This window comes from Prunus persica, chromosome G2 (assembly GCF_000346465.2).
Source record: "Prunus persica cultivar Lovell chromosome G2, Prunus_persica_NCBIv2, whole genome shotgun sequence".
Lineage (NCBI taxonomy): Eukaryota > Viridiplantae > Streptophyta > Magnoliopsida > Rosales > Rosaceae > Prunus > Prunus persica.
The window spans coordinates 4,164,713-4,191,073 of record NC_034010.1 but is presented as its reverse complement, the minus strand read 5'-3'; the positions used below and the strand labels follow the sequence as shown (position 1 = coordinate 4,191,073).

General features: G+C 36.5%; 2 protein-coding genes across 2 annotated transcripts; both read right to left on the bottom strand.

Annotated features, from left to right (window-relative positions):
• On the bottom strand, positions 10,813 to 12,091 carry LOC18784649 (U-box domain-containing protein 11). Its single transcript, XM_007218634.2, has one exon. It carries the CDS (start codon positions 11,891 to 11,893, stop codon positions 10,934 to 10,936), a length of 960 nt encoding a protein of 319 aa, XP_007218696.1. The 5' UTR covers positions 11,894 to 12,091; the 3' UTR covers positions 10,813 to 10,933.
• LOC18786829 (aspartyl protease AED3) lies at positions 16,322 to 19,213 on the bottom strand. The gene is made up of 3 exons (XM_007217965.2): positions 18,478 to 19,213; positions 17,608 to 18,082; positions 16,322 to 17,080 (listed from the first exon to the last, which is right to left on the bottom strand). Exons 1-3 carry the CDS (start codon positions 18,952 to 18,954, stop codon positions 16,725 to 16,727), a joined length of 1,308 nt encoding a protein of 435 aa, XP_007218027.1. The 5' UTR covers positions 18,955 to 19,213; the 3' UTR covers positions 16,322 to 16,724.

The window sequence follows — 26,361 nt, the reverse complement described above, 5'->3', positions numbered from 1 at the left end:
ATTATCTTAAGACCATGCTGATTAACTTGAGTCACTCTTGTCATCTTTGTATTGACAAGTCCACATATTATATTGTAACACAAGCTACGAGTAACTTCATCATAAAGGTTTTTGAGGTAAAGCAATATGAAAGTACAATCATCCATATCTTCATGTTGTTTAAGTAGCTCATCGTTCATGGATGCTAGTAAGTAACTTTAACCTCTACTATCATCCTTAACATGCATCTCATAAGCAGTTCTTTATTTCTGAGTAGCTGTTGGGTTTGGAGGAATATGTGGTGGGCATCTGTTAACACATAATCAATTTCATCCATTGTAAGGACAAGTTTCACTTTATGAAGCTAGGCCGGATAGTTCGTGCCATCAAGGATGTAATTGTTAAGTATCGATGAGATTGGGTTTTCAAAGTCCATTTGAAGATTATGCAACAACGTAAACAAAGTTTAGTTTAGATTAATCTTCTATCAAGGACTTAAGGTCATTAAGTCATAATGGTAGCTCCCACTATTTTTGGTAAATTTCTTATCCTTCTTGAAATCCAAGAGTTTCCGTTGAAACTTTTAGTGGGGACGGAAGTCTCATTTTCACATAGTTTTTCGCAACCTAATAGTTTGTTTGATTGATATGTTACTAATTAGATAATACTCTTATCCAATCACATTATTAATGTGAATACCCATCACAATGGCCTTATAAAACTAGACCTCAACCTAACAGTTTGTTCGTTTTGTTCGTCTTAGTTAAGTTATTCACACAATGATTGTGGGCATAGGGTTTCCAGTATGTCATCATCCTTACGATTTGTTGGCCATACTCGTTATCTATCGACACTACATCAAGTATGTTTAATAGGCTTCCCTTGGATGGTTACAAGTACTGGATGTTGCCTCAGTGAGGTACAACAAAGTGTATATGTGCCACCCAATAAGAGACTACCACGGTGGAAGGTCACAAAATAGCATTCAGAGTGTCATTTCTCTTATCTATTTAATATTTCTTTTATGGTAGTTAAATTGGTCTCATTTTAATCCAATTTTAATTCTATTAAAATTACCTATCTAATCTTATTAAATGGTTCCCGGTACAACATATTAGTAGCACATAATACTCCCACTAAATGTTTTAGAAATCATTTACTTGAGATAGTGGGAGTACATGATACTACTAATTGATTAATTATTATCATTACCGAACATTCCAATTGCATTGGGGTTATAGGATGATTATGGACTTTCTTGGTGATCAATACGAGCCAACTTATTGGATCATAGTCTTGGATGGTGATTCATTTTAATTACTCATGCATAAAAATAAATTAGACATGAAAGTCATTTCATTATTACATAACCAATCAAAATCGAATACAAATCCAATAAGCGGCCAATCATATAGCTCAATTGTTTGGTCTAAGTCCATAACTATCCTTTAATTATACAAACCCTTTAAACAATTACACTGGCAATGTAAATACATGCTCTTGGAGTGCATACATATATGGGTTTAATTATAGTGGTAACCATATTCATAATGAATTTACCAGGGAGTGAAAACGTTTTACTACAATAACAAAATCAATTGTGAAAATCTTTTAGGCATAGTTCCACTTATCATATATTGCAAGTAAATTAAAAATTATTCAACAATTAATAATGGATCCAATGTTAATCCACTAGGGTGAGGGGTTAAATCATACATTTATTTAATACAAAGTGGCGATCATGATTATTCCAACTAGGTAAATAATCATGAATATGACTACGTAGGCCAACTACACTCACCAAAGTAATCATAATTAATTTTAGTGTGATGGGTGAATAAGTGATAGGAATAAATTGATCAACTTTTGCGTTTTGTATCATATCACCATTATCAACATCTAGATTTTGCACATTCATAAAAAATAATCTTATTAATTTCATGTGATAGGTAAAGGTTTATTGAGCGGAAACAACGAACTTTCTATATTTTTGACAAATCACCATCATTGTGGGAACCAAATTCTAGCCAAACCCTATGTCAAATATTTCCTTCCATTTGGGGATTATTTGACCTAATTGGGAGTTACTTAATTTAATTAGGAGTTACTCAATTTAATTGGGAGTTACCTGATTGAATTGTGATTGATTTGATTCCTACCTTAATTAGGGATTAAATCAAATCCCTTTAATCCCTAATTAGAATAATTTCTTTTCATCTACGGAATTATTCTTCTGAAACCCTAGCCTCCGAGACCCCTATAAATAGATGACTATGCACAAGGGTTGAGGTACGTCTAAATTCTTATCTAAAACTCTGCAAAAATTATCCCTCACAACCCTAGCCCCTATACTCTTTCTCTCTCTCACACAAGGCTCCAATCACCACACATGGCTCTGGCCACCCGGTTCTCCCCACGAGAGCTTTGTACTCATTTTAGCTATTGTTTCTCTACGAATCAATCGAACTAACTTAGGCATTGGAGGGCCTTTGGCCAACACCCCCCTGGAGTGGTCCCTTTACTCCGATTTGTTTTGCAGGGAGAAAGAGAAGCGAAGAAGACGAAGGAATCTTAAGCGAATATTCTTGTGGGACGAAAATCACTCCCACAGTCATCATCTTTATGACCTATCTTGGTAGAAATATTCACTAGCACAATCATCAAAATTAGTTACCTAACTTATGGATCAAAAAGATCTCATCACAAGGACACCAACAACATACATATGAACTAATATGAATGTTCATGCTATTTCTGGAAAAATCCATATTCCATTTTAACCATCTCATAAAATCATAGGGTTTTGATGCAACTATGCTCTAAGTTCATACATACACATATGCATACAAAGAGAGCATCAATCATCAAAACATAAATCCGGAAATTTAAAATCCCAAGCAACCTCTTTCACTCAATTTGATTTTCATTTAATCCTATCAAAATAAATCAAGTATAACCATTATACTTTTAAATGAATTTACAACCCATATACGCATCTCTAAACTCTAGAAACATATCAAGTTCATTACCTATGGCTCTGATACCAATTTTTAGTTTTAAACATTTCTAAGAAGTTCATTTGAATATTAAAGTGCATTTAATCAAATTAATTGCAACGGAAGTATATGGTGGTTGTTTAAATTCAAAAACCAAAACTTCTTCCTAGTATCTTAAACCATGAACATTGATATGTTTCCATAAAAGTGAAAGTACAAGAGAAAAAGATAAGTTCTAATTACCTTTGAAGCTATAATATGAACCAAGTTGTATTTGGGTATTCTCTTGATGACTTTTTTTTGTTGATCTCCTTTTTTATTTTTCTCGTTCTTGTGAGCCACAAAAGGATATGGCCTCTAAGTCTCCACACAATGGACAATGGCGGACCTATTAAGGTGTAAGAAGGTGCAGTTGTACCTCCCTTCACCAAAAAAACTATTGTAAGTACTTCAAATTGCCTCGCTGCTCAACTGGTGGTGGTGCATTCCATGTGTACAGATTACCTTATTTCCACTTTCAGCATTTAAGTAAATGTCTTTATCATTTTACTTTCATTTATTTTTATATTACTCTATTTACTTAAGTTTACAATGTAATTATATGAATGCATGAAGGGACCTAAGGTCAATCTAGGTATAAAAAAAACCTTAGATGTTCAATCCACAAAGAGTTTTTAGCCTTTCAAAATTGCACCTCCGCTGAAAAATTCCTCAGTTCGCCAGTGCCAATGGAACCTTGAGATGAGAGATTTACTTGATTTCAATCTAAACCCCTTGAAATATGAAAGTGTTTCACTCTTGAAAACTCTCTTTTTTCTCTCACCTATTTGGTTGATGTTGGATTGTGTTTGTGTGTTAATGAGTTTGTTGAAACAATTTCCATACACAATTACTTATGCATTTTTGGCCAAACCCTTTGGGCTTCCAATTTTGGGCCTTATGACACTTAAATCATAGTATTTAGGTGTCTTAAGCCCTTGGGCTCGTTACCCAACCATTTGAGCTTCCCGTTAACTATTATCGAAGCCCAAATACACTTTTACACGTTGTAAATCATCTGCATCAAATCGATCAAATTTATTTCCACAATTTCAAATGTATTTCTCAAAGAAACCATTAAGGTGTGCGATCTATTATGTTTTAATTAGCAAGGTAGTGGGAAAATATTAGAACTCTTTCTAATCAACTGGTATTAAAACTTCTTTTTAATTCATCCTTTATATGGATCGATCACAATTAATCCTAGGACTTCCATGAGCCAAGAGTGATATCTAGCAATATAGGTTACCCAAGCTAATTAGAATAGTTGAAGAACCTATTCTGTTGAAATTGCAATGCAATACGGTCATTCCCTAATACAATGTTTCAAATCATATTATTAGGGTACGGATTGGTTATGTCAAACCCCTAATATGATTAACCTCATGTGATTCAATAGAACATGATTACGAACCATTTTCTAAATCATGCTCAGGTACTTCGACCGAAGATTCACTTAATCATATCTTAAAACATTCTTCTTTTTTATCAGAGATAGAGATTCCTTATTGTACATTTACATGGCCCCATAATGAATTAAGAGATCCCAATAACATATAAGGAAAATCTTTTACGACTTGCCTTTGCGAGCTATCAAAGATCAATAACGTATCATAAGACAACCATGATGCCTTAGGTCTAAGGATTAATTTGCATTATTGCATTTATGAGTTCTCATTTGACATGTTGATAAAACTCCATACGAGAACTTCGGTTGATCGCGTTCAATGTACTTATTCACAAATGAGCACCCACATACTTGTATTAGTCTCATCTACACAAATGGTTTGAGACTAACCATCCTCCTAATTGAGCATACATAGTATGTGCTAATCTTAACGGTTTATCAATGCTCATTTGATAATCCTATGATTAGGAACATTTGAGAAACTACAGTTCGAGATTAAAGGCCTCCCAAATCTAATCTTCTTCAAATTACTTTATCTCTTATTTAGCATATTGTGGACATTTGTTTCTTTACACAAAGAAAATGATAACAAAATAAACTTGCCTTTTATTTATCATATACGAAATGTATTCTAAGGAGATTACATTAAATGTATTGGCTCTTAGGCCACATTTTTAAGGCAAGACATAAAATGTATTGGAATGTCCATGTATACCTCTTTTGTGAGTTCTCCATGCAAGAAAGCATTTTTTACATCAAACTATTGTAATGACCAATTCAAATTAGGTGCAAGAGACAGTAAGACTCTAACGGTGTTTAACTTTGCTAATGGAGCAAAGGTCTCTTCATAGTCTATACCGTAGGTTTGTGTGTACTACTTTGTCACAAGCCTTGCCTTATATCATTCGATATATCCACCAACATTGTGATTTACAGTGAACACCCATCTACAACTAACGGTCCTTTTCCCTTGTGGTAAAGGTTCCATTGTCTATGTCTGATTCTTTTCGAGAGCCTTCATCTCTTCCTTTATAGCTTGAACCCACTTAAGATCTTTCAATGCCTCAGTTATCTTGGTTGGGATATGGATATCAGACAACTAATGCACAAAAACCTTGAGTGGTTCAGGTAGTCTCTGAGTGGATAAATGATTGGCAATCGGATGCTTCGATATTTTGCCAATCTCTGAGGAATACCGATTTGGTAGTTTTCCACGGTTTTCCCTGAAAGATAATTTATATCCAATATAATTATCAACCAAATTTGTAGGTGTCGTAGGAGCATTTACTTCAAGGATATTTTCAGAAAATTGATTAATAGGTACTGCTGGCGGTTCTGGATCGTCTTCAAGAGCGAGACCCAAATATGAAATATCTTCATTGGTGGAAAGCGATAGATCGTCAGGGTCTAGACGATCAATCATTTTCTGGCCGAGAGGAGTATAATCTTTAGGACTCCGAAGCGATCGATTTTCGGGGTGGCAACGATCGATCATTTCTAGGCAGAAACGAATTCCTCCATCTTCCAGGTTGCTCTAATTGTGCTCTTCACTCCTTATCCCCCCAAAGCGTAGAATTGGATGTTGGGTCATGGAAGAACATCTCAGCTTCCAAAATGGTCACATCCAAAGTGACATAGGTACGCTGTGTAGTTGGGTGATAACATCGGTAACCTTTCTGATGAGTGGAATATCCTACAAAAACACAACGAAGCGCACAAAGATAAAATTTGCTGCGATGATTTATGTGGAGATGAACGAAGGCCACACATTGAAAGATTCAGGTGTGAGCACCAAAATATAGGGCAATGGCCCAAGTTGTGCAAGAACTTGTAAGGGAGTTTTAAAGTTCAAGACACTGGAAAGCATGATGAACTGCGGTGACAATAACATCATCCCAGTGATTGAGAGGAACATGAGCACCAATCAGAAATGCTCAGGCTATTTCAAGAAGATGTCGATTCTTTCATTCAGTAACATTATTTTGTTATGGTATCTGGACAAGTCGTCTCATGGATAATTTCATGTTGTTGTGGTATTTGAAAGTCATGATTGACAAATTATCCACTATTGTCAGAGCGAAGAATCTGTATTTGAGCATTGAAGTGAGTTTTCATCTGTTTGTGGAAGAATTGAAACCGTGAAAACACTTCTTTTTTATTCTTCATGAAATAAAATCATGTCATCCGGGTACAATCGTCTACGAACGTGACAAACCATAGAATTCCAAACGAAGTAGTGATATGTTAAGGTCTCTAGACATTAGAGTGAATTAATATAACGGAGTAGTACACTTGCTCGTACTCAATGGATAGGGCACACGGTGACTCTTGGCAAAATACAAGTGTCACATTTGAAGTCGGAGTCTTTGAAACCTGAGAATAAATCTGGTTCATATAACTAAAGGATGGATGTCCCAAACGCGGTGCCACAACCAGATTTGCCTTTGTTTGCTATCAGAGGAATGCGTCACACTGTTAACCATGCATGTGCTGAAGGCATCTACATAATATAGCCCTCATCTTTTAATACCACGACCAATAATCTCCTTAGTGTGAATATCCTGAAGCAAACAAAAAGTCTGATAGATTAGTACATAATAATTCAATTATTCAGTAACCTGACCAACTAACATCAACTTATTGGATAGAGATTGAACAAGTAAAGTGTTAGGAAATGATATAGAGGATGAGAGAGCAACCGTGTCAGCCCATGTCACAAGATAAGTAACTCCATTGGCGTTAGCAATACTAGTTCATCTGGTCATTAGGACCAAATGTCATATGATCGATTGAGTCGGAGTCAATGATCCATCTCGTGGAATCACTCGTATTTGAAGTACGGAATACATAACCAAAACCACTCCTTGCAGGTTTATGTCGTCTTCGATCTTTAAGTTCATCTCACCAATTGGGGTAGCCATTGAATTTGAAACAAGTCTCACGAGTGTGTCTAGGATCGCCACAGTATGTGCAATCTTTTCCATTTGTCTGGGGCACTATGCGAGAAGTCATAATATGTGCATCGAAAAATTCATATGGTATAGTCTGGGTTGATATCTGGGTCTGGATCTGAGTCAAGATCGGGGTCGGGATTTGAGTCTGGGTCGGGATCTAAGTCTTGGTTAGTATCTGGGTCTAAATTCTTCAAGGTTCTTGGTTGGGGGTCTAATTCTGGATCTTCAAAAATTAGGTCATCTGGGTCTTCAATTCTTCTAGTTTCTTGGTATGGGTGGTAAAGGAATCAGTAGTGCTACCTCCATGGGGATGATCACATCGTGATCCCCCATGGCAGCATCGGCGTGTGTTTGGCTAAGGTTTTGCAACAATCCCAAGATCGCCGCTTTATACCATGCTAAAATATGAGAAACTATGAGAGAATATTATTTGTGAGAATTTTTTGTATATTTTTCTCCTTATAAGAGGTCATATTTACAATACAATAAAACCTTGAAGGTGAAGGATAGTAATAACTCATAATTCTATTTACGATAGGAAATCCGAAATCAAAGGGAAATCAATTACAATTAATATGGAAATCCTTGGTGTGCAAGGAAAGTCATAAGTCATGCCAACATAAACGATATTGGAAGAACGGAATATTGAACCTAGGACTTCAAATGCATGGTAAATACTCTTAACCTCTTAAGCTATAAATCATTTGCATTTAAAAAAACGAATTTGATACACAAACAAAGCAACATTTTTAAAAGTTTGATCATTAGTAAAAAAAAAAAAAAAAATTTCTTTAAAATCAATTAAATGTTTGACCATGTTGTTGGTCCTCCTAGAAAGCAACCTGAAAAGATTTTATTCCAATAAATTGCCCACCGCTCGCCCACCCCTTTTACTTTTTTTCTTACAAAAAATAACAATTAATAGGTCGATCATCATGGTCAACAAAGTGACTGTGTTGATGACGAAGACGGACTAATGCTGAGATTCCTCTTAGTGCATTGTATTTGTACAATTTTGAATTATTCTTATATTTGATAAGATTTTTAGCATCCATTTTCCGTCTTTTTAGTTTATTTGGGCATAAACTTTTCTTTGGCTTCATTTCACACGTGAACTGCTTTTTTTGTCAACGAGATAAACTCTTCTCTGGGGTCATTTAAGAAGCTAGAAGACGCTTCTCACCAAAGTGCTATATAAAATTGATTTTAAAATGCTTGTTTCTGTCATGAACATGATGCAGTTGCAATATTTAAACGTTTTTACATAATTTAGTCCATGAAAATACGAATTAATTAGACCAGAATTGAAGTTCAAATATATTAATTCAATCTATAAGTTTCACCAACCTTGACAGCTTATAAATTTATGTTAATGAAAACCTCTGTCCTGAAGTCGATGCATATAAATCATGAACATGAGGGGGAAAAAAAGCCTATCCTCAGTGACATCAACTTCATGCATGACCCTAATTTGAAGTGCAGCCCACTTTCCCTTGAAGAATTTCTTTAAATGTTTTTGGGTCTTCAATGATAGGCCCCCTTATTACAATACTACAAGTTACTTAAAAACACCAAACCCATCTCAAGATAATATCTATATGGATATTATCCAATATAAGTATTTTATATTAAGGATTGGTTATATATTTTTAGAGATTTTCTATTTAAACCTCACACTTCTCTTAGTTCACCCTATGTTCTAAGTTCACCCCAACTTTTAATTTAAATTTTCACAATTTCTAAGAAAACCTCACTATCTACCCAAACTACCCTTAAATCCACCCCAAGCTGAAAAAAATAAGAAATAAAAGAAATTTTCTATTTAAACCCCACAATTTTCTTTGTTTACCCCAATACTTAAATCATTAAACAATATTTGTAGTATACATGAGATCTTGTTGTTTTCACAAGTTTTTATCATGTGATTAGATCATATGGGAAATTGTAGTTTGTTATGGAGGTCTAAGCAGAGAAACATATATAAATCAAATATTGTCGAAGGGAGTGCCAAAAAAAAAATCAAATAGCAATTGAAAAACCTGCTGAAAAATTTATCTCCATCCTAGATTCCCCAACTTATAAACAGATAAAGGTAATATGGGGGCAATATCTTGATGAGCGTCAACAAATCCCAGCCATGGGTATTAACAGCTTCCCAGGCCAAGTTCTTCGGGATTGGAATCCAAGCCTTCTGGGCAGCAGACCTTAGAAGCCTAATAGTGGTTACATTGGCATCCCAGAAGGACAAACGCTTGTAAGGCAAATTGTGCTTCTTGCATAGGTCATTCTAAAACTTAATATGAAGAGTGGTGGGATGTGTGTGGTGTGTGTATAGATGATGCATTAGGTAGGGTTAAGTATTAAGTTGGATGACCTTTTTTGTCTTTTTACACAATAATAAAACTTACAGCTTAATGATTTAAGTATTGGGGTGAACAAAGAGAAATGCAAAGTTTAAATAGAAAATCTCTATTTTTAAGGGAGATTCACTATTATACCCAATAAATGGGCCCAAATAATAATAAATAAATAAATCCTAATTTTAGAAACATGCCCAAAGCCCATTTACAACATAACAAAGAAACTTTGAAATTCTTATAAATTACAAAATTGCCATCGTTTCTTAAAACAAGTCCAACCCCAAAATCTCCTTCTTTTTTTTTAAAAAAAAAAAAACCCAAAACACTCTATAGGACATCAAAGTAATTTAATAATGAAAATCAAATTCAATAGTATCAGTTGTCATTTTTTGAGTTTTTTTTTTTTTGTTTGTTTATAAAAATTAAATGGTGTATGGTTTATCTATATCACTAGTGCTAAAAATGGGTATATAATTAAATATCTCAATCTCGGTCGTTGGATTGCAAATCTGTTGCATAATAAATCTACCAACACATCTAATGAATGCAATCCAACGCCCGAGATTATAAACATGTAACCAATCCTTAACTTATTGATATAAATATCTATACATTGATCTCAAATCCCCTAAGAACTCAGAATATGTTGAGAGTATCCTACATAGAAGATGAAAACCTTCCAATAGTGCTTAAAAGATATTAGGCATTTCTCACTTATCACTTTGTTTTGGATTGAATATTCACATTTTAATATGCAGAAGTGGAGAGGGGAATTCTAATCTAGGACTTCAAACATAAGATAAATACTCTTAAATACTTCAACCATACAAGCCCCTTGTTAATTTCTTTTTAATGCGCATGAGAATCCTCAATTAGCGCCGGTCATAACAATTAGAATCATCAAAAGAAATTCTTTATTGATGATCTTGCTTGTTTGCTTGCTTCCAAAATTACGATATAATTTGGTTGAAAATTCAAGTTTCCAACACATAAAACTCGAGGCCCATTCCAACTTGATGATCTTGAAATTTGTTGTGAAAAGAAAAATGGATTGGCAAAAATGAATAAGAATTCTGAGACCAAAAATGAATGCAAAAGCATTGCGTGAAACTGTTAATTCAATCATTTCCTATGTAACATTAAGCTCGTAAAACAACGATATCTACATGATCATCTCTAATCTAAACAGAACCCAATTCACGACGATTGATTTAGCAAACAATCAAACCGTTTATCTCTGAAAACGCTAGCAATGCTTCCACTCCCGCCATCAATCACCTTCAGCAGCGCCACCGCCTTGCTCTTCCCCTTGGCCCCACCATTCTCCGCCACGTCAGCAACCCCATCGACCACCCCCATCCCCTCCTCTCTCACCTCCCTCACTGCCCTCTCGCTGCAGCACCTCGCCAGATTCAGCAGCGCCGATACCGCGTTCTCCCTGCTCCTCAGGCTCGTCCCCGTCGACGGATCCAGCAGGTCCGCTAGAACCCTAACCCCTGAAACCCTCCGGAACTCATCCTCGCTCTCCTCGCACCCCGCCACCTGCGCGATCACGGCCGTCGAGTCCTCCACGATCCCCACGCGCCCGTCCTTCACCACCAGCGTGAAAAGCGCGGGAACCGCCCCGAGCTCCACCAACGCGCCGCGGTTGAGCGCGTAGAGGGAGATCCCGAAGAGCGCCTTCAGCGCGTCCTTTACCGACCGCGGAGGCGAGTTGAGGCTCTTGACGATGTCGATGAGGGAGTAGGCGATGTCGCGCTTGGCGCCGATGATGGGGCGGTAGTCGTCAACGACGAGGAGGCTGTGGAGGGTGGCGGCGGAGGACTGGACGGCGAAGGCGGAGGAGGAGGGGGATGCGTGGTGGCGGAGGACGTGGGAAAGCGCGTCAAGGAGGCCGCGCGTGGAGATGAGGGAGTGGCGGCAGGAGATGGAGAGGTTTAGGAGGGTCGCAGCAGCGTCGTCTTGGAGGGAAGGGGAAGAGTCGAAGAGGGTTTCGGAGAGGTAAGGGATGGCTCCGGCTTCGGCTACGAGGGGGCGGCTGTCGGGGTCGAGCTTGGTGATGAGCCGAAGCTCTTTCAAGGCATCGGAGCGGGTTTGGGATGAGACTGAGCTGAGCTTGGAGACCAAGGAGCGAGACGTTCGGAGCTTCACTTCCATTTGTTGTACGCCTGGATTTGTTGGGAATTTGGGAATTTTGGGTTGGAATAGGGAAGGGATAAGAAGAAGATTTGAGTTGATTGATGTTAATAGAGAAAATGGATGGGGAAGGTGGCGGTGGGTTTGTTAAGTTTGAAAACGAAGTGGCAGCTGAAAAATTAGCATATCGCATGTCCAACTTGTATTTATACACTTTCGAGACCAAAAAATAAAAACTTGTATTTATACACTTCTCTCCCACAAATACAATAAAATATTTCCAACAATTTTTATTTTTCAACAAGTAAGGAAATTACAAAGATATGTCCGTACAATCAGAATGAAATAAAATTAAGAAATGCTAGCTACTAGCTAGCTTTCCCTCATGACTTCTCCTTTTTGTCTTTCTCATTCATTTTGTGTCGCGTATATTTTAATCACACATAAATTTATATATTTAATATATTTAAAAAAAATTTATTTTATTTATAAACAAAATTTTAGTATTTTACATTGAATATATAGATTTTTTTAGACACAAAGATTTCATTAATATCAGGAAATCAATATAAAGTAATTGACTGTCAATAGTTGCATCGTTAAAACCTTTCCTTGAAAAACATATAGGATAAAACTCCGAAGTAGCAAAAAATACCATACAAATTACAGACTAATAGAAGAGTCAAACCAATATTTTTTCGATTTATGTGTAAGTTATGTCCTCGATTAGTTAAAGTATCAGTTATTCTATTTGTTTTTATGCAATATGACATTATTGTTTTTGTTTCTTTGAAAATACAATGTATAGAAATTTGAGAGAATCAATAATTTGGTTTAACACGGAACTTGAATTTAATTTAAATTAAAAACAACTAAATACTTAAAATTTAATTTATTTCAATTAAAAAATAACATTTTTTTAATTATTCTCGGCAAATAATGTAATGACATATAAAAAAGTTATCTTACATATCATTGCATTATTGATTAGAAATAACAAAAAATGTTATTCCCATTGCATGAAAGTATCTCTCCTAATAGACGTCTCTACCAGCAAACAATCTAACCACTAAAGAAATGTTGAACTCTGTGATAGAAGGAATATTAAGTGTTTACATAGTGGGGAAATGTATACAAATTTTCAAAAGATGATGACCTAATATATAAATTTAATGATAGTGCGGAATCGGGAATGGGAATGGCTGGTTTCAATCCGCACTCAGCCGTAAAAGATCCGGGGACAGCCGGCCAATTGAGCAGATTGCTGTTGGTTTGGTTTGGTAGATATGAACCATATTGGAATCGAATGGCTATAAATGAATCCTGAAAATATGTGTAGGTTTAGGAGAAATAATTTATTTTATTTAATGGTGATGATGACAAGGCAACAACCTGCATAAATGCGAGGGTAGAAATGTAGGCTGGCGCTTGAAGGAATAAAATATTGTGTTGTGTTGTCTCTCAAGGATAAGATGAGGAGTATATGTTTATTGTTTGGAGGGGATTCGGTCAAACGAAAGGGGGTGGTGTGCGTGATATGAGTGTTACGTCAGTGTTTGCTCTTTATAGATACTCTCTGAAATATTCCTGACCGGGTATGCAGTTGGGAACCACTGAGGATCACCGCGTAACTTGTACGTTACGCCGGACTACTCTATTTACAAGTGTTCTCACGGCGGACTACTTTTGCACACTGCTCTTACTATTTTGACGTGATTATATGATAGTAACAATCATGATTCATATAAAAACTTTTTCGCGTGGTAGTCTATGATAGTAAAACTAAAAGTTATAGTTGCCGCTTTCCCTACCTCCTCCTCTCTTTCTTTCTCCTTTTCTCTTATCCACTCTCCTCTCGTTACATCCCTTCAGGCTGGCCATGTCTTTTGAGTAGTTCAAGGCCAAAAATTAAAATGAGGCTCTTAATTTGCCTTTGTATGTAATCATAATTTAATAAGGAAAAAAAAATTTACGCATGTATTTTCTTTGAAATGTCATATGGTTGACAATTAGAGGTGTCAAATAGGACGGGTCGGCCCAGCACATCGCGAGCTCAGTCCGTTTAAATGAGGCACGGCACGACACGAACACGAATATTAATGGGCCGTGCTCGGCACGACACGAAAACTTGGGTCAGGACAGGATCAAAAAATGAGGTCTAATGGACTAGGCCGGTCCATGACCCGACATGGGCTGGGCTTGGCCTGAGCCCACTTCAAGCATGGCACGAGTCCAAGCCCGCTTCAAGCATGGCCCACTTAACATTTTTTTCTTTCTCAAAAGTCAAAATGTAATAATTTGGCATATAATGTCATTGTTTATATGGTTTTTTTATTATTTATATAATCATAAACATATATTAATTAAACATATCAACTTCAAATTAATTAAACAATATTGGACTTAATATTTAATCAGTACATATGACATATGCACTTCTCTTATAATCAAAGCAAGACATTTCTTCACATATAAAATAATAACTTGTTTAAAGATGAAAATTTGAAGTGGACTTTGTGGAGTTGGATACTTTTTGCCCTCCGCCATTTCATATTGTTTGGATGTTTGATTGATTAATGTTTTCAAATAGTTCATCATTTCTTGCCTTTAATTATATTTTTAATGTTTATAATTTGAATTATCTAGTGGAAAAAAAACATCAAGTGAAAAAAATTCAAACTAAATGAGTTGGTTCTTGGGCCCAAGTATGGCACGAGCACGAGCATGGGCACGAGCTCGGCCCGGCCCGGGCCGTTTCAATGTGGACATGAGCTTTGGGCCTGGCCGGAATCAATAATTTTACTAAATGGGCTGGCACGGCACGACCCGACCCGATAAATTAAATGGACTGACCCTACACGACATGAAAACATTAAAAACACTAGTTTAAATGGAACAGATCGGCGGATTTATTGTATGTTTTCCTTCAATTAAGGTAATATGCAAAATTTTGAAGGTTGGATACTAATTTGATATATATATTTGCAAATAAATCTAATAGGTATCAATGAGAAATAGCTCATTTCCTATAAATTTTCCTTATTATATATGTATTTGGATGGAGGTTGTTATTTCAACCACCTCTATGTTTGGAAGTGTTTTTAAGGAGCCAAAATCACCAAACGCGGGACAGCGACTTATATAAGAAATGGGACGACGGGGGCCCTAATCTATTGGGTAATGAAATGGGCTGACGTTGTTAGAAGTTGAGTTGAGGTTTCAGCCTTCCAGGAGTGAAGTGGCCAAAGAAGACAACACAATGCATCTGGGCCGGAGCTGGAGAGAAACATGCTTTGTTTGTACCATGGAGTTTGTGGCCTAAAATTTCAGAAAACAAATTATTAACATGTATACTGTTGTTTTACAAATTGTCTTCTTTTTTGAAACAACATCCATCTCCTTTAAATCATTCTTTACAAACTTAGGGTCAGTTTGGCATTGTTGTGCTGTTAAAATAATTGCAGTCAGATTTGCTGAAAGAGAAATCAACTGTGAGAGAAAGCAGTTTGGCGTTTGGTAAACTTTTTGTTAAAAGTGTTGTTGGTACTGATTCATCGTATAATCAGAAAATGATTGTCGCATAATCATTAAACACAACGCCTCTTCAAATTCGATTCCTACATAATCAGAAAATGAAAATACCTCATTAGCTGCTTTCCCTTATAACTTTCTCTCACAGCAATTTTTAATAATAAGTGATTTTTTCATAGTTTACCAAACGGGCTGGACTTCCCAAATTTGTTTTAAAATCACTTATCACCTCAAATAAGTAATGCCAAACTGGCACTTAATATAACGGTACAACCACGTTAAATCTATAGTGTTATATCATCTCCTACGCACTCTATTAGTTTATAGCATTGACCTACGCTAGCCTAGATCCCTAGGTGGAAACCCTATTGGAAACTCCAATGGGCTAAAGCTTTGCGTAATATCTGATGTATCAACTTACCTAGCTAAGGAGATTACTCATTGTTAAGCCTGTAAAATGGGTCAGCTCGGACTAACTTGTCTTTGAGAGTGGTTAGTCAACGCCCTACTTAATTACAGACTTTTTCCAGCCTAAGGAATAGGTCAGCTCGAACCAACTTGTCTCTGAGAGTGGTTAGTCAACGCCATACTTAATTACGGGCTTTTTCCAACCTAAGGAATGCATTAGCTCGAACCAACTTGTCTCTAAGAGTGGTTAATCAACGCCTTACTTAATTACGGGTTTTTTGACCTGCCCTATCTATGCATATAGCAATTGAAACATGTAAAATGTAGAGTGATGCAAAAACAATTAAGTCCTTTGTAGTCAGCTTAAGTGAGAGTATATGTAGTGAAATGAGTCCTGAATCGGATTAGATATGTTAATGATTGGACTCCTTTTCCATGTAAGATTTTTATATAAAAAAAGTGAAGCAAAATAGTTTCCTTATAAGCAAATCTGAACTATTTAATCAAAGCTCAAACAACAGAAAAATTATTACTGAAATTTATTGAAATCAAAACCCTTGGATACAGGGTTCTTGCAAGCCTTTTGCAAAATAACCCGTGACATTGTACGACCGCCTATCTAACAAATCTCAATCACAAATGAGAAAGGACACAAAGCTACAGATCCCTTTCTCGTGATATATGTCGGTACAAAGCTACAAATCACTTGAAATCTGGACTTTTGCTACAGATCACTTTTAGAGAAGACCTTCACAGTCAGTCAGCAATTAATTTAAAACTCTGACATACAGGCCAAAATACCCCAACAAAGCCACAACCCCAATCCAAAGTAAAAACAACAAAATAGTACAGGTACTAAGCTAACCCTAGTTTACCAAACATGGTCATGGGACTTGGGAACCAAACAAAGGATTTAAGTGCAGCGCTCACGGGCCACCCCAAGCCTTGAATTGGGCACATCAATGAGTACCCTGTGGTTCTGCTGCTGCATATTGGCAATCACATTGAGCACAGAGTTCACGTTGTCTGGTGCCGCTGCCATGGCTAGACATGTGATGCTCCCAGCTGTGCTGTGGATTACAATGTTGTCTTCAGGCAGTGTCACGTTCATGCCTGAGAACATGAACGTTATGGTAGGTACAACAAAGGGCACGGAGTAGCAGGTGTCGAACCCGCCTAGGGTTTGAAACGGGTATTTACCGACCCGCCTGCGGAACTCGTTTCGTACTGCTACGTAGGCCGGTTCCACTAGCCGGGTGAATACGGTTCCTGATTAGAGAGAAAAAAGAAACTTTAGTTATAAAAAGTTTGTATTACAAAAGTGAGATAAATGCTTTACCACTCGACTATAAAGAAAAAATCATGTTCACATAGGGATCTCGAATTTTGGGTCTATACTATTATAACTAATCAGTGGCAAATGCATGATTAAATCACAAGCTTTTTGACTTAAAAGTGTTTCTAATCATGTATGGCCACTTTAAAAAGTTAAACATATCTATCTTATAAAATTAAAATACACTAACTAGGCCAATCAAATTTTCACAAAAATGAAACCAACCGAGAGACACGGCATAACAATAGGACAATTATAATTTGAGCAAGGGAAGTTTTGTCTCTAGGGTTAAAACCAAATCCAAGTCCAAGAGGGGTCCTGTAGACATGTGGGCTAGTCACATGATCACAGAAAATGTACATTTAAATATCAACTCCGTGACTAGACCACATTCTCAGCAATGGCCCAAAATAGCGTTCATGACCAAAATTCTTATAAGAACAAAATTTTAAAGTGTTACCTGAATCAATGATGGTCCCTGCACCGGTTGTGGGATTGAAAGCCAAGGCAGCAGGAGGGATATCCACAATTCTCCTACCAACCCTAATTGCATTTAAGTTCACATAGTAGAGTGATGATCTTCTAGGGTTCTTGAGCAGTGGGGTGTACTTGATCCTTATGGGTTGCCCAACAGGTCCAAGCCTCAATGACCCAGAAAAGTTTAGGGACTTGAAGCTAGGTAGGCAGTATGAGAATGTAGATTGGTAGAGGTTTTGGGTCTGAGATAGAAGGGACAATGGGCCCCGGCCCAGACCCAGAAGACCCTGCGGCGGCACGGAGCTGCCAGTGGTCTTCTGGAGGCAACCAAAGGTGTACCCGGGGACGGCGTCGGTGGCTAGGGTGAAGGTTTCTTGTGAGAGGTTTGCGGCTAGGGTGGAGCTGCCGTAGCTGGTGTTGAAGCTGCAGGTGCTGCCTAAGCAGGTGGGGTTGGGTACCTGAAGGGTTCACATGCATGTTAGTGTTTGCCCCATTTTGATAAAGTAGACATATAATTAACCCATTAAAATAGATTTATAAAAGAGGATCTACTTTAAGAGATCTGATTCATTATTAAACCATGTGATAGATCTAGTTTTTGTGAAGCATAATTAAAATAGATACTAGATATGCTTAGCTGAACCATACCTAAAAAGGAAAACTTGACACATATTTAAGATGTTACGTTGTCTAGCTATTACTATAAGTCACATATTGAAGTAAATTGTCACTTGATGAACGGTTCATATTTACATTTTAATTGTCGAACATAATATGTCAAATTGTCTACTTACACTTTAAAGAGAAGGTTCTTTAATTTAAAGTAATTAGAAAATAACAAAATATGATTTACCTGCTTGCACTGAGCAGTTTGGCAACCGAGGGTCTTGTAGGTTGTGGATTTGGCAGAATTAAAGACATTGGAACCGCAGCCAACGCAGCCGTTACATGGGACCCAAGCAGCATCATTGCTAGTATCGACAGCCATGAGCAAGGTCTGAGGTGGGGTGCCAATCTTGGCCCTCACAATGTACGTAGGGCTCTGAATGATCTGCCTGCCGGAGGCAATCGGAACAACCGATTTCCTGGCCACGAGGCTGGACAAGAACTGGAGCCTGGCCTGGTCCTTGGCCTGCATTTGGAGCACACTCTCCTCCCATGACATTGGCTTGGTGGGTCTGAAAGGAGAGCATGGGCTGTAGACATGGAAGACTTGGAGGTTAGAGCCCTGGTCTTTGGCCTCACTACATTGGGGGTTGTTGCTAAGGCCTTGGGCTATGGAGAAAAAGAGGAGGCATAGTGAGAAGGCAACAAAGGATAGGGTTGCCATGGCTATGAGGGTAGAAGTGTGTGATGATTTAGTGTGTAGGAGAGAGTATATATATATATAGTTTGGCACAGTTCTTTTGTGGGTTTTCCTTTTTCTATTTCATTTTAAAATTTTATTTTATAGGAAAGGATATTTTTTCCTTGGAAAAGGAGAGAGAGAGAGAGAGAGAGAGAGAGAGAGTTTTGAGTTGCTAGAATGGAGGAAAGGGGAGATAAGTCATGGTATGTCTAGTGGGTGGCATACATACTGTAATGTAGAATGGGTTAGTGGAGTAGTTTGGTAAAACAGACTGTACTCCATTTTCTTTTGTAGCCTGGCCCTCCTCTTATGTCTTTGTTCTGATATTCAAATCTTTTACTCTGCTCTTACTTCTCCCTGCTCTAATTTTATCCCATTTGGTTAGAGAGACTGAGAGAATTATATCTTATATATGTGTGGTTAAATTTTGAGGAATTTGTGTGATGTTCAAGGAAGTGCTTAGATACTAATCACTCCCAAACCATTCAGAAAATCCTACAGATATTGGTAAAAGAATAATGAAAATGGCAATTGTCCCCAAACAAGTATAAGGACCATTTTTGATGATTGCACTGCCAAAAAAGGGCCAAAAGTCACGGATGTCATTTCAATGCCACGGCACCAAAACAGTGACCCTTTCCTACTCTAATAGCCACAAATTTACATTAATGTTTACAAAAGATTGCTCACGAACCACCCAGCTTGAGATTTAAAAAAAGTACACGAGCTGAAGAACTCTTGAGAATATAGTAATAAAGAGTCTCCGATGTCTAAGTCGGTATTTTATAACGATTGATCGGGCAAATACAAGTGTAAATTGCTGAGTCGACACAAAGCCTGCCTACCGGAGTTGTCCTACCTCTGCTTATATAGAAATCCTTCCTCATGCCATTTGACATTCACGGTTAATAATGTATCTTGATGCTATCTTTTCCAATGCCAATGACCATACTATACATTGCATAATTATTTATTTCACTTTTGTGGCATGGCCACAACCCCATTGGATTTTGGTGCACGCCACAAAGAGTCACTTTCATTATGTCTAGTCTAGTGTGATGAGCTGAATTCTGACCCCCACGTGCTTTGGAGCCCGAAATATAGCTTTATATAGTAAGTAATAAAAACACTACACATTTATAGGTGATATTTCGATACGGTGTGCACTAGCAGAAAAATTTAATTGTAATGAGGATAATATTATTATATTATTCTATGTCGATAATGCTATACAACATAATGCATATCATAACGTTATTAGTCGGGAAAGTCTTTCTCATGCACTAAGGGGGTTAATTATTATAATTTGAATTACTACAATTGGTAGGGAAGGATGGTAAGTTTTAGGTGTAGTGGAGGGTTGACTAATACACTCTCATGAGCGTCATGCCTTTGTTAAACACAACTTAGAGATATGGATAATTAGTTGTACTCGCATGTACTCCGTATTATAATTCAATAATTCGAACCGTCTACTTTACATTGTTAAAAGAAATCAAATGTTCAAATCCGAAGATATCATCGAGTTGATGCTTACAAACTAAATGGTTTTGATCATGAGCTACAAAACGGAGTGGGTCACAAAAACAAAAACACACCGACAGAATACTAAATCAATTGCTTTGTCATTTGATGAAAAATGTTTTCTTAATATATTATTATGTCTTCGGTCACATGTTGTCTCTTAAAATAACATCACACGTGATCTGAAGATTTGAAGAATGAGCACGCAAATCTGGATGTCCTCTGGCACACACAAGATGTGCTTCTTCAACATGACAAATATTATTTTTGGGTACTTTCTTGAATTGAAACACAAATATCACAAACAAAAATACTTTTCTTCTTTCCTTATAAGTACGAACTTCTATATTTATGTAAAATGTCAGTATATGTATGTATGAATTTTTCCTTTTATATTTTCGATGAATTATTTTTATACATATGTCGAACTATGATATGCAGAAATGAAGAGTATTTAGAAGGAGGCTATAATAAGGTATTTTCTGAACCCAAAAAGAAAAGAAAAAAAAGTTAGGTATCTGGACGATCGGGATCACAACCACGTGTATATATAGTATTGGTGCAGATCAGAGGGTCGTTTCCAATAATACTAGTATTATTATATTAACTAGTGTGGCAAAGCTTCCACTAGGAACATGCTGTGGAATCTAAAGGAATCTACCCCATACCCCTGTAAGTGTGATTAAATACTAGTTTACTGTAATGCCCAAGTTGCTAAGCCAGATTAAGATCTGTCAGCTTTACGCTATGTAAAATTCCATGATGTTGACAAAGGGTAAAATAATGTGTAGGGCCATATTATTTTAATTCAAATCTAGATTTTCTAAGTAACCCACTTTATATTGGCAAATGTATATGCATGTTAGCATGGGATGCCAATTTTTCTATTGGACTGTATATCATTGAGTTTAAGGTCTAATGGCAAAGACTTAGAACGAGAATTTACACTTCATACATGTAGCTAATTGACTAGTTTTTCGTCTAGTGATATAAAAAATTCGGATATTTTCATGTTTGTGAGTGTTCAAACATAAAAAATATTTGAGTTTAAAAGCTCGTCTCATGCTTTTTTATTGACGTTTAGAGTCACTTTTTATAAAAAAAATATGACGTGAAATAACGAGGAGATCCTGAAAAGTGAGTCAAGAACACTTGACTTTATGTAACGGTATATTAGATCGAATTGTTAGGAATATGAGAGTGAATGATAGATTCCTCAGTTCTATATAATTTACAGGAAAAATAGCCGTTTATCCTAGTTTCCCATTATAGTATTTTTTTTCTCTGTCAGAATTTTCCCATTCTATAATGGGAAAGGTGAAAAGCAAAAAAGCTTTATGGCAAGTTTGGGTGACGGGAGTTTCTGTCACATTGCTGATTTCCTTTTTTCCCCCACATTCACATTAAATTCTCAGACTTGCCAGGGATATTATCAAATAAAAACATTTCACATTAATGTGTAGTCAAGCTCAAGCTCAGCTATGATAAGAGTCAACCAATAAATGTTTGATTTTTGTCTATTTGCTCATATATAACATTCATGTAAGGCAATTGCATGTGATTTTTTTTGTCTATTTCCTTATCAAACCCAATCCAAATTCTAACTTGGGGTATGGGTTCATCCTGTTTTTATCTCTATGATTCCAAATTATAACTTGTGGCCGAGGTTTCTTATTGACCAGACTTGTCGTCATGCTCAAGCGCCAAAATAACTCTTCGAATAATGCAGTTTGGTAACGTATTCAAAAGAGACATTTAGGACTTCGAGTGTAAGAACAAATACTCTTAAGAGCATAAGAGCATTTTGATAATAAGAAGGATATCACAAATTCAGGACCCCATTTCCCGTAAATCAAAAAAAGATGCTAAATCTTATGTGGCATATTTAACGCGTAAAAAACCTAACCGAAATTTACTACAACTGAAATGCTACATTTATGTGAAAAAGCATCTGAAACCTCTGCTGTCAAATTTAACGTAAGATGCTGGAGATGTCAATTGATTTTTTGATTTTTGATACGGTATGTGATTATTTGAATTTTCCTTCTTGGCATATCATGTTTTTGCTTTTTCTTTTTGTTTAATACTTTTCCCTATTTTTTTTTTTTTTTTTCCTTCATGTCACTTCACTTCGTTTGGTTTCATTTGTTGTTTTTCTCTTTTCTTCTTCTTTCTTCATGTCACTTCACTTCATTATGGTGATTTTTTTAAAATGTCCTTTTCAGCCTTTTTTCCTTCTATTCACATTCAATTTTTGTTTATACATATATCTCTCTAATTGTAGTTTCTTAAATAAAATAAAAATTGTGCTCGAACAAAATTCCTTAAAAAAAAATATTTTCATCATAAGTCTAACCAACGTGGAGATGGATTGTTTTTAAATATATACATATGTGTGTGTGCATTTTATAATTAATTTATAAATATTTTAAAAAGGGTTGGTATTTGACATCTTCCTTTGAAGATGCTCTAAAAAGATGTCATCTATGTTTAAAGAAAAAGTTGATGTGATATGGGTTAATTTTAAACACATTGGACTCCCTTTCAGAGATAAAGGGTCCTTGTATTGCTTATCCAAATCCTTTTCTCGGATTGTCTAGAAATCATTATGTATGGTTTTAGTTCTCGTGAATCATGAAACATTTGTGTAAAACAAGAATAGTACTATTTTGCTATTCTGTCCGGTCATGACATACCACTGTTTGGGCCCAAATTCGGCACACCCAAAACCAAGAGACAAGCCCATGATGAAATTGCCTGCCCAGCCCAAAGACTTGAGAAAAATAAAAATAAGATCCAGACAGATTGGGCTTCACACCAAGAATGTTGAAAACAAAGCTTCAGCCCAAAGAAAGGCCCAAAGAGGAAACTGACAAGATAGGCTTCAAAAGATCAGCCCATGAATTATTGATTAGGTTCAGACCCAAGGGACCAAAAACATACCCACGTGATTGCCTCAGCTTTAGAAAAGTCAGCAATACCAACTGAAATTTAAAAATATGAAAGGGACGTCTCTGAAACACTGCCAAATTGAAGATCAAAAAACCATCTATGTTCAAGATCTTGCTCCAAATCAATGCACCACCCCCCCCAAGTGATTCACGGATCACACTTTCTAAATCAGAACGGGAAACAGGGAACCATTCAGAAAATACAAAAGAAAAGGGCAAACCGCCATAGAAAGCCTACACAGATAGTGGCGGTGGTTTTAATTAGAAGACTGCCACCCAGGAAACCAGGGAAGGGACTGCTTTAGGAGGTGACTGCTCAGAACCTATCTGCCTTGATTGATAAGAAATCCTTCTTACTTTATGTTATAAGAGATCTTTTTGCCGCCCATTATTTAGGATTAAAAATCACCTCCCCAGGAAGATCTCTTATAAAAAACGAAAGTAGGCAAAGGAAAAAAGGACACTCAACTCATCAACCAAAAAAACAACAGCAGGAAAAACAGCCAAGAGCTCACTTGAATTCCAAGAGAAACCAACCTTAAATCAGAATTCCAAGGTTCAGACTTAGAAAACAAATTTCCTAGAACGAGATCCCTCGTTACAAATTTGGTTCAGCAAAAGCCAAGACAAACATGGTCTGAGTTTTCACAACTATGAAAACCTCAACAAATTTTACAGCATGGTTCCAGCTTGCTAAATCCTCGAGAATAGCCACTTCTGTCCCTTCAGACTGAAGAAGTCACAGTTCTGCCCGCTTAAGAGCCTCCCAAGGCTTGAAGTAGATTGAAGCTCTGCCAAAATCGAACTTTGGTATCGATTTACAGCTGAAGCCAAGCAGCTAAAGTTGTTGACAGTACAGTCCAGCATAGACATACCCAGTCCAGCCCGGATCAGAAGTTTCTACCCAGGCAGAAATGGGATTCCAGCCATCCTTTTGCCTTTCTAGAGTTGATTTCTCCCTTCTTAATTTTGTAAAAGGCAGTTCTGCCTGAAACAGTACTTTATTTATCTATTCTGGCCAGAACAACCATTTTTGATACTGAGATAAATTGTGAAAGTCCTCACCAGTCTGAGGCAAGAAAAGAACTTACTTGGGAGATATTCCTCACCCAAATTCACAATCGTTTGTTTTAGAAGTCAGTAACTTGAGGCGCAAGTTATCCACTCTAAAAATAAGTCTGCTAGAATTTACATTGCTAGCAGTGGCACGCTCGCACACCAAAGAAAGCTGACTTGCCGACCAACAAGTGGTCTCCAAGCCAGTGGGGAACTTCGCCCTTCCACATCAGGAGTTAAACACGAAAACGGGTGAACAACCACGCATAATAACTTTTTCATATGTTAATTTGTGATTGATTAAAGATAGCAAAACAGTGCTATCCCATTTTATGCAAGTTTTCTTCTTGTGGATTAATTCATGATTCTATCACTTGGCAAAGGAAAAATTATAAACTCATTTAATAATAATTGATTATTAATTAAATGGTAAAGAGATAGTTTGATCCAACCAGGACTGACCATCAAACTATGGTTACTTCTTTCCTTTCTGTAATGCACTACCAATAAGTGACTAACAACGTGTGATGTTTTGAAAGAAAGTTAGCATATTGAGGCAAAACTTATTATAATTACATGTTCTTTCCTCTATTTTCTGTTTTTTTTTTCAAGTATAAGAAACAACCATGTTCTCAATGAGGGAGAAGAATTTACAAAACATATAAAACCCCGTAAAACAAACAATAACCAAACAAAAAAAGGGACAAAAAGTCACCTTTTTCCTTATTTTCTTTTGCAGCTATTTTGTTTTTAATATATATTTTTTAAAACTTGTTCTTTATTTCCAGAAAGAAGGACAAAGACTACCTAGAGCAACAATTTCCAGGAGAATTGGGAAAAGTGTGTGCAGAAATTTAAACAAGAAAAAAAAAAAAAAAAAGCAGTACAGAATTCCCTAGCTCTGAAATTGAAGGTAAATGCCAAAGTGTTGGGAGGGGTGGTCCAGTGTAGGGTAAACAACACAGCACTGTAGTAAATTAAGGTAAAAGCCAAAATCATAAGAAATTAAATACCACCAACTTCTGCAGGAATTGCAGAGGCCCTTCTTTTTCTTCTTTCCTTTTGAGTATGTCGCATTGTCACGGGCCTTCCTTCTTTTGCCGACACTGAGGGTGGAACTGGGTCGGGTCAACCAACTTTTAACCCGATTGGGCGGATTAAAATTAGGTAAAAATTTGCTCGGGCAAATAAAAACTCACTCGAATTCAATCTGATTTTAATCCACAAGAAACTTGTAACTTAAGTGGTTAAAAGTAGTTATCTCTGCATTCAAGGTCTTAAGTTCAATTCAACCCAATTTCTAATATATTATATTTATATGGATATATGCACATTCTACACATATTTAATTCACTTTATAGAAGGAATAAGAATCTGTGAATGTGTATTGGGCTGTTGCTACTAGCAATGTTGTTTTAAGTGGTTGTCCATTTGTGTTTTCAATGTTTTTGAATTGGACTTTTAGGGCTTGTTCGGTAACGTTTTCGGATAATATTTTCTTAGAATATTTTTAGAGAATGAAAACAAGAAAACGAATTTGCATTTTCAGGATTTGAAAATGCGTCTGGTATATTAATTAGAAAATAGATTCAGAAAACAAAGACAATGAAAATGTATATGGTAGTACAATTTGATAATAATAATATGTGAGTTATTTTTCAAGTGTATTTTTGCTAATTTATGTTCTAAAAAGACCACCATCATCACAGTCACATGAGCTATGATAATTGACTGTGATGGTTGATAATCGTTGCCTCTTTGCGAATGGCTTTTTTTTAATCACGCCCGCTACGCTCGACTTACAAAGTTTCGTAAATATTTTTTCACAATTGCATTTATATAGATGTCCGTTTCAACA

Coding starts and splice junctions, on each gene's coding strand:
- LOC18784649 (XM_007218634.2), bottom strand. CDS start 11,893: ATGGAAGTGAAGCTCCGAACGTCTCGCTCCTTGGTCTCCAAGCTCAGC.
- LOC18786829 (XM_007217965.2), bottom strand. CDS start 18,954: ATGGCAACCCTATCCTTTGTTGCCTTCTCACTATGCCTCCTCTTTTTC. Junction 18,083..18,477: donor AAACTGCTCAGTGCAAGCAG/GTAAATCATATT, acceptor TGAACCCTTCAG/GTACCCAACCCCACCTGCTT. Junction 17,081..17,607: donor AGGGACCATCATTGATTCAG/GTAACACTTTAA, acceptor CTCTCTAATCAG/GAACCGTATTCACCCGGCTA.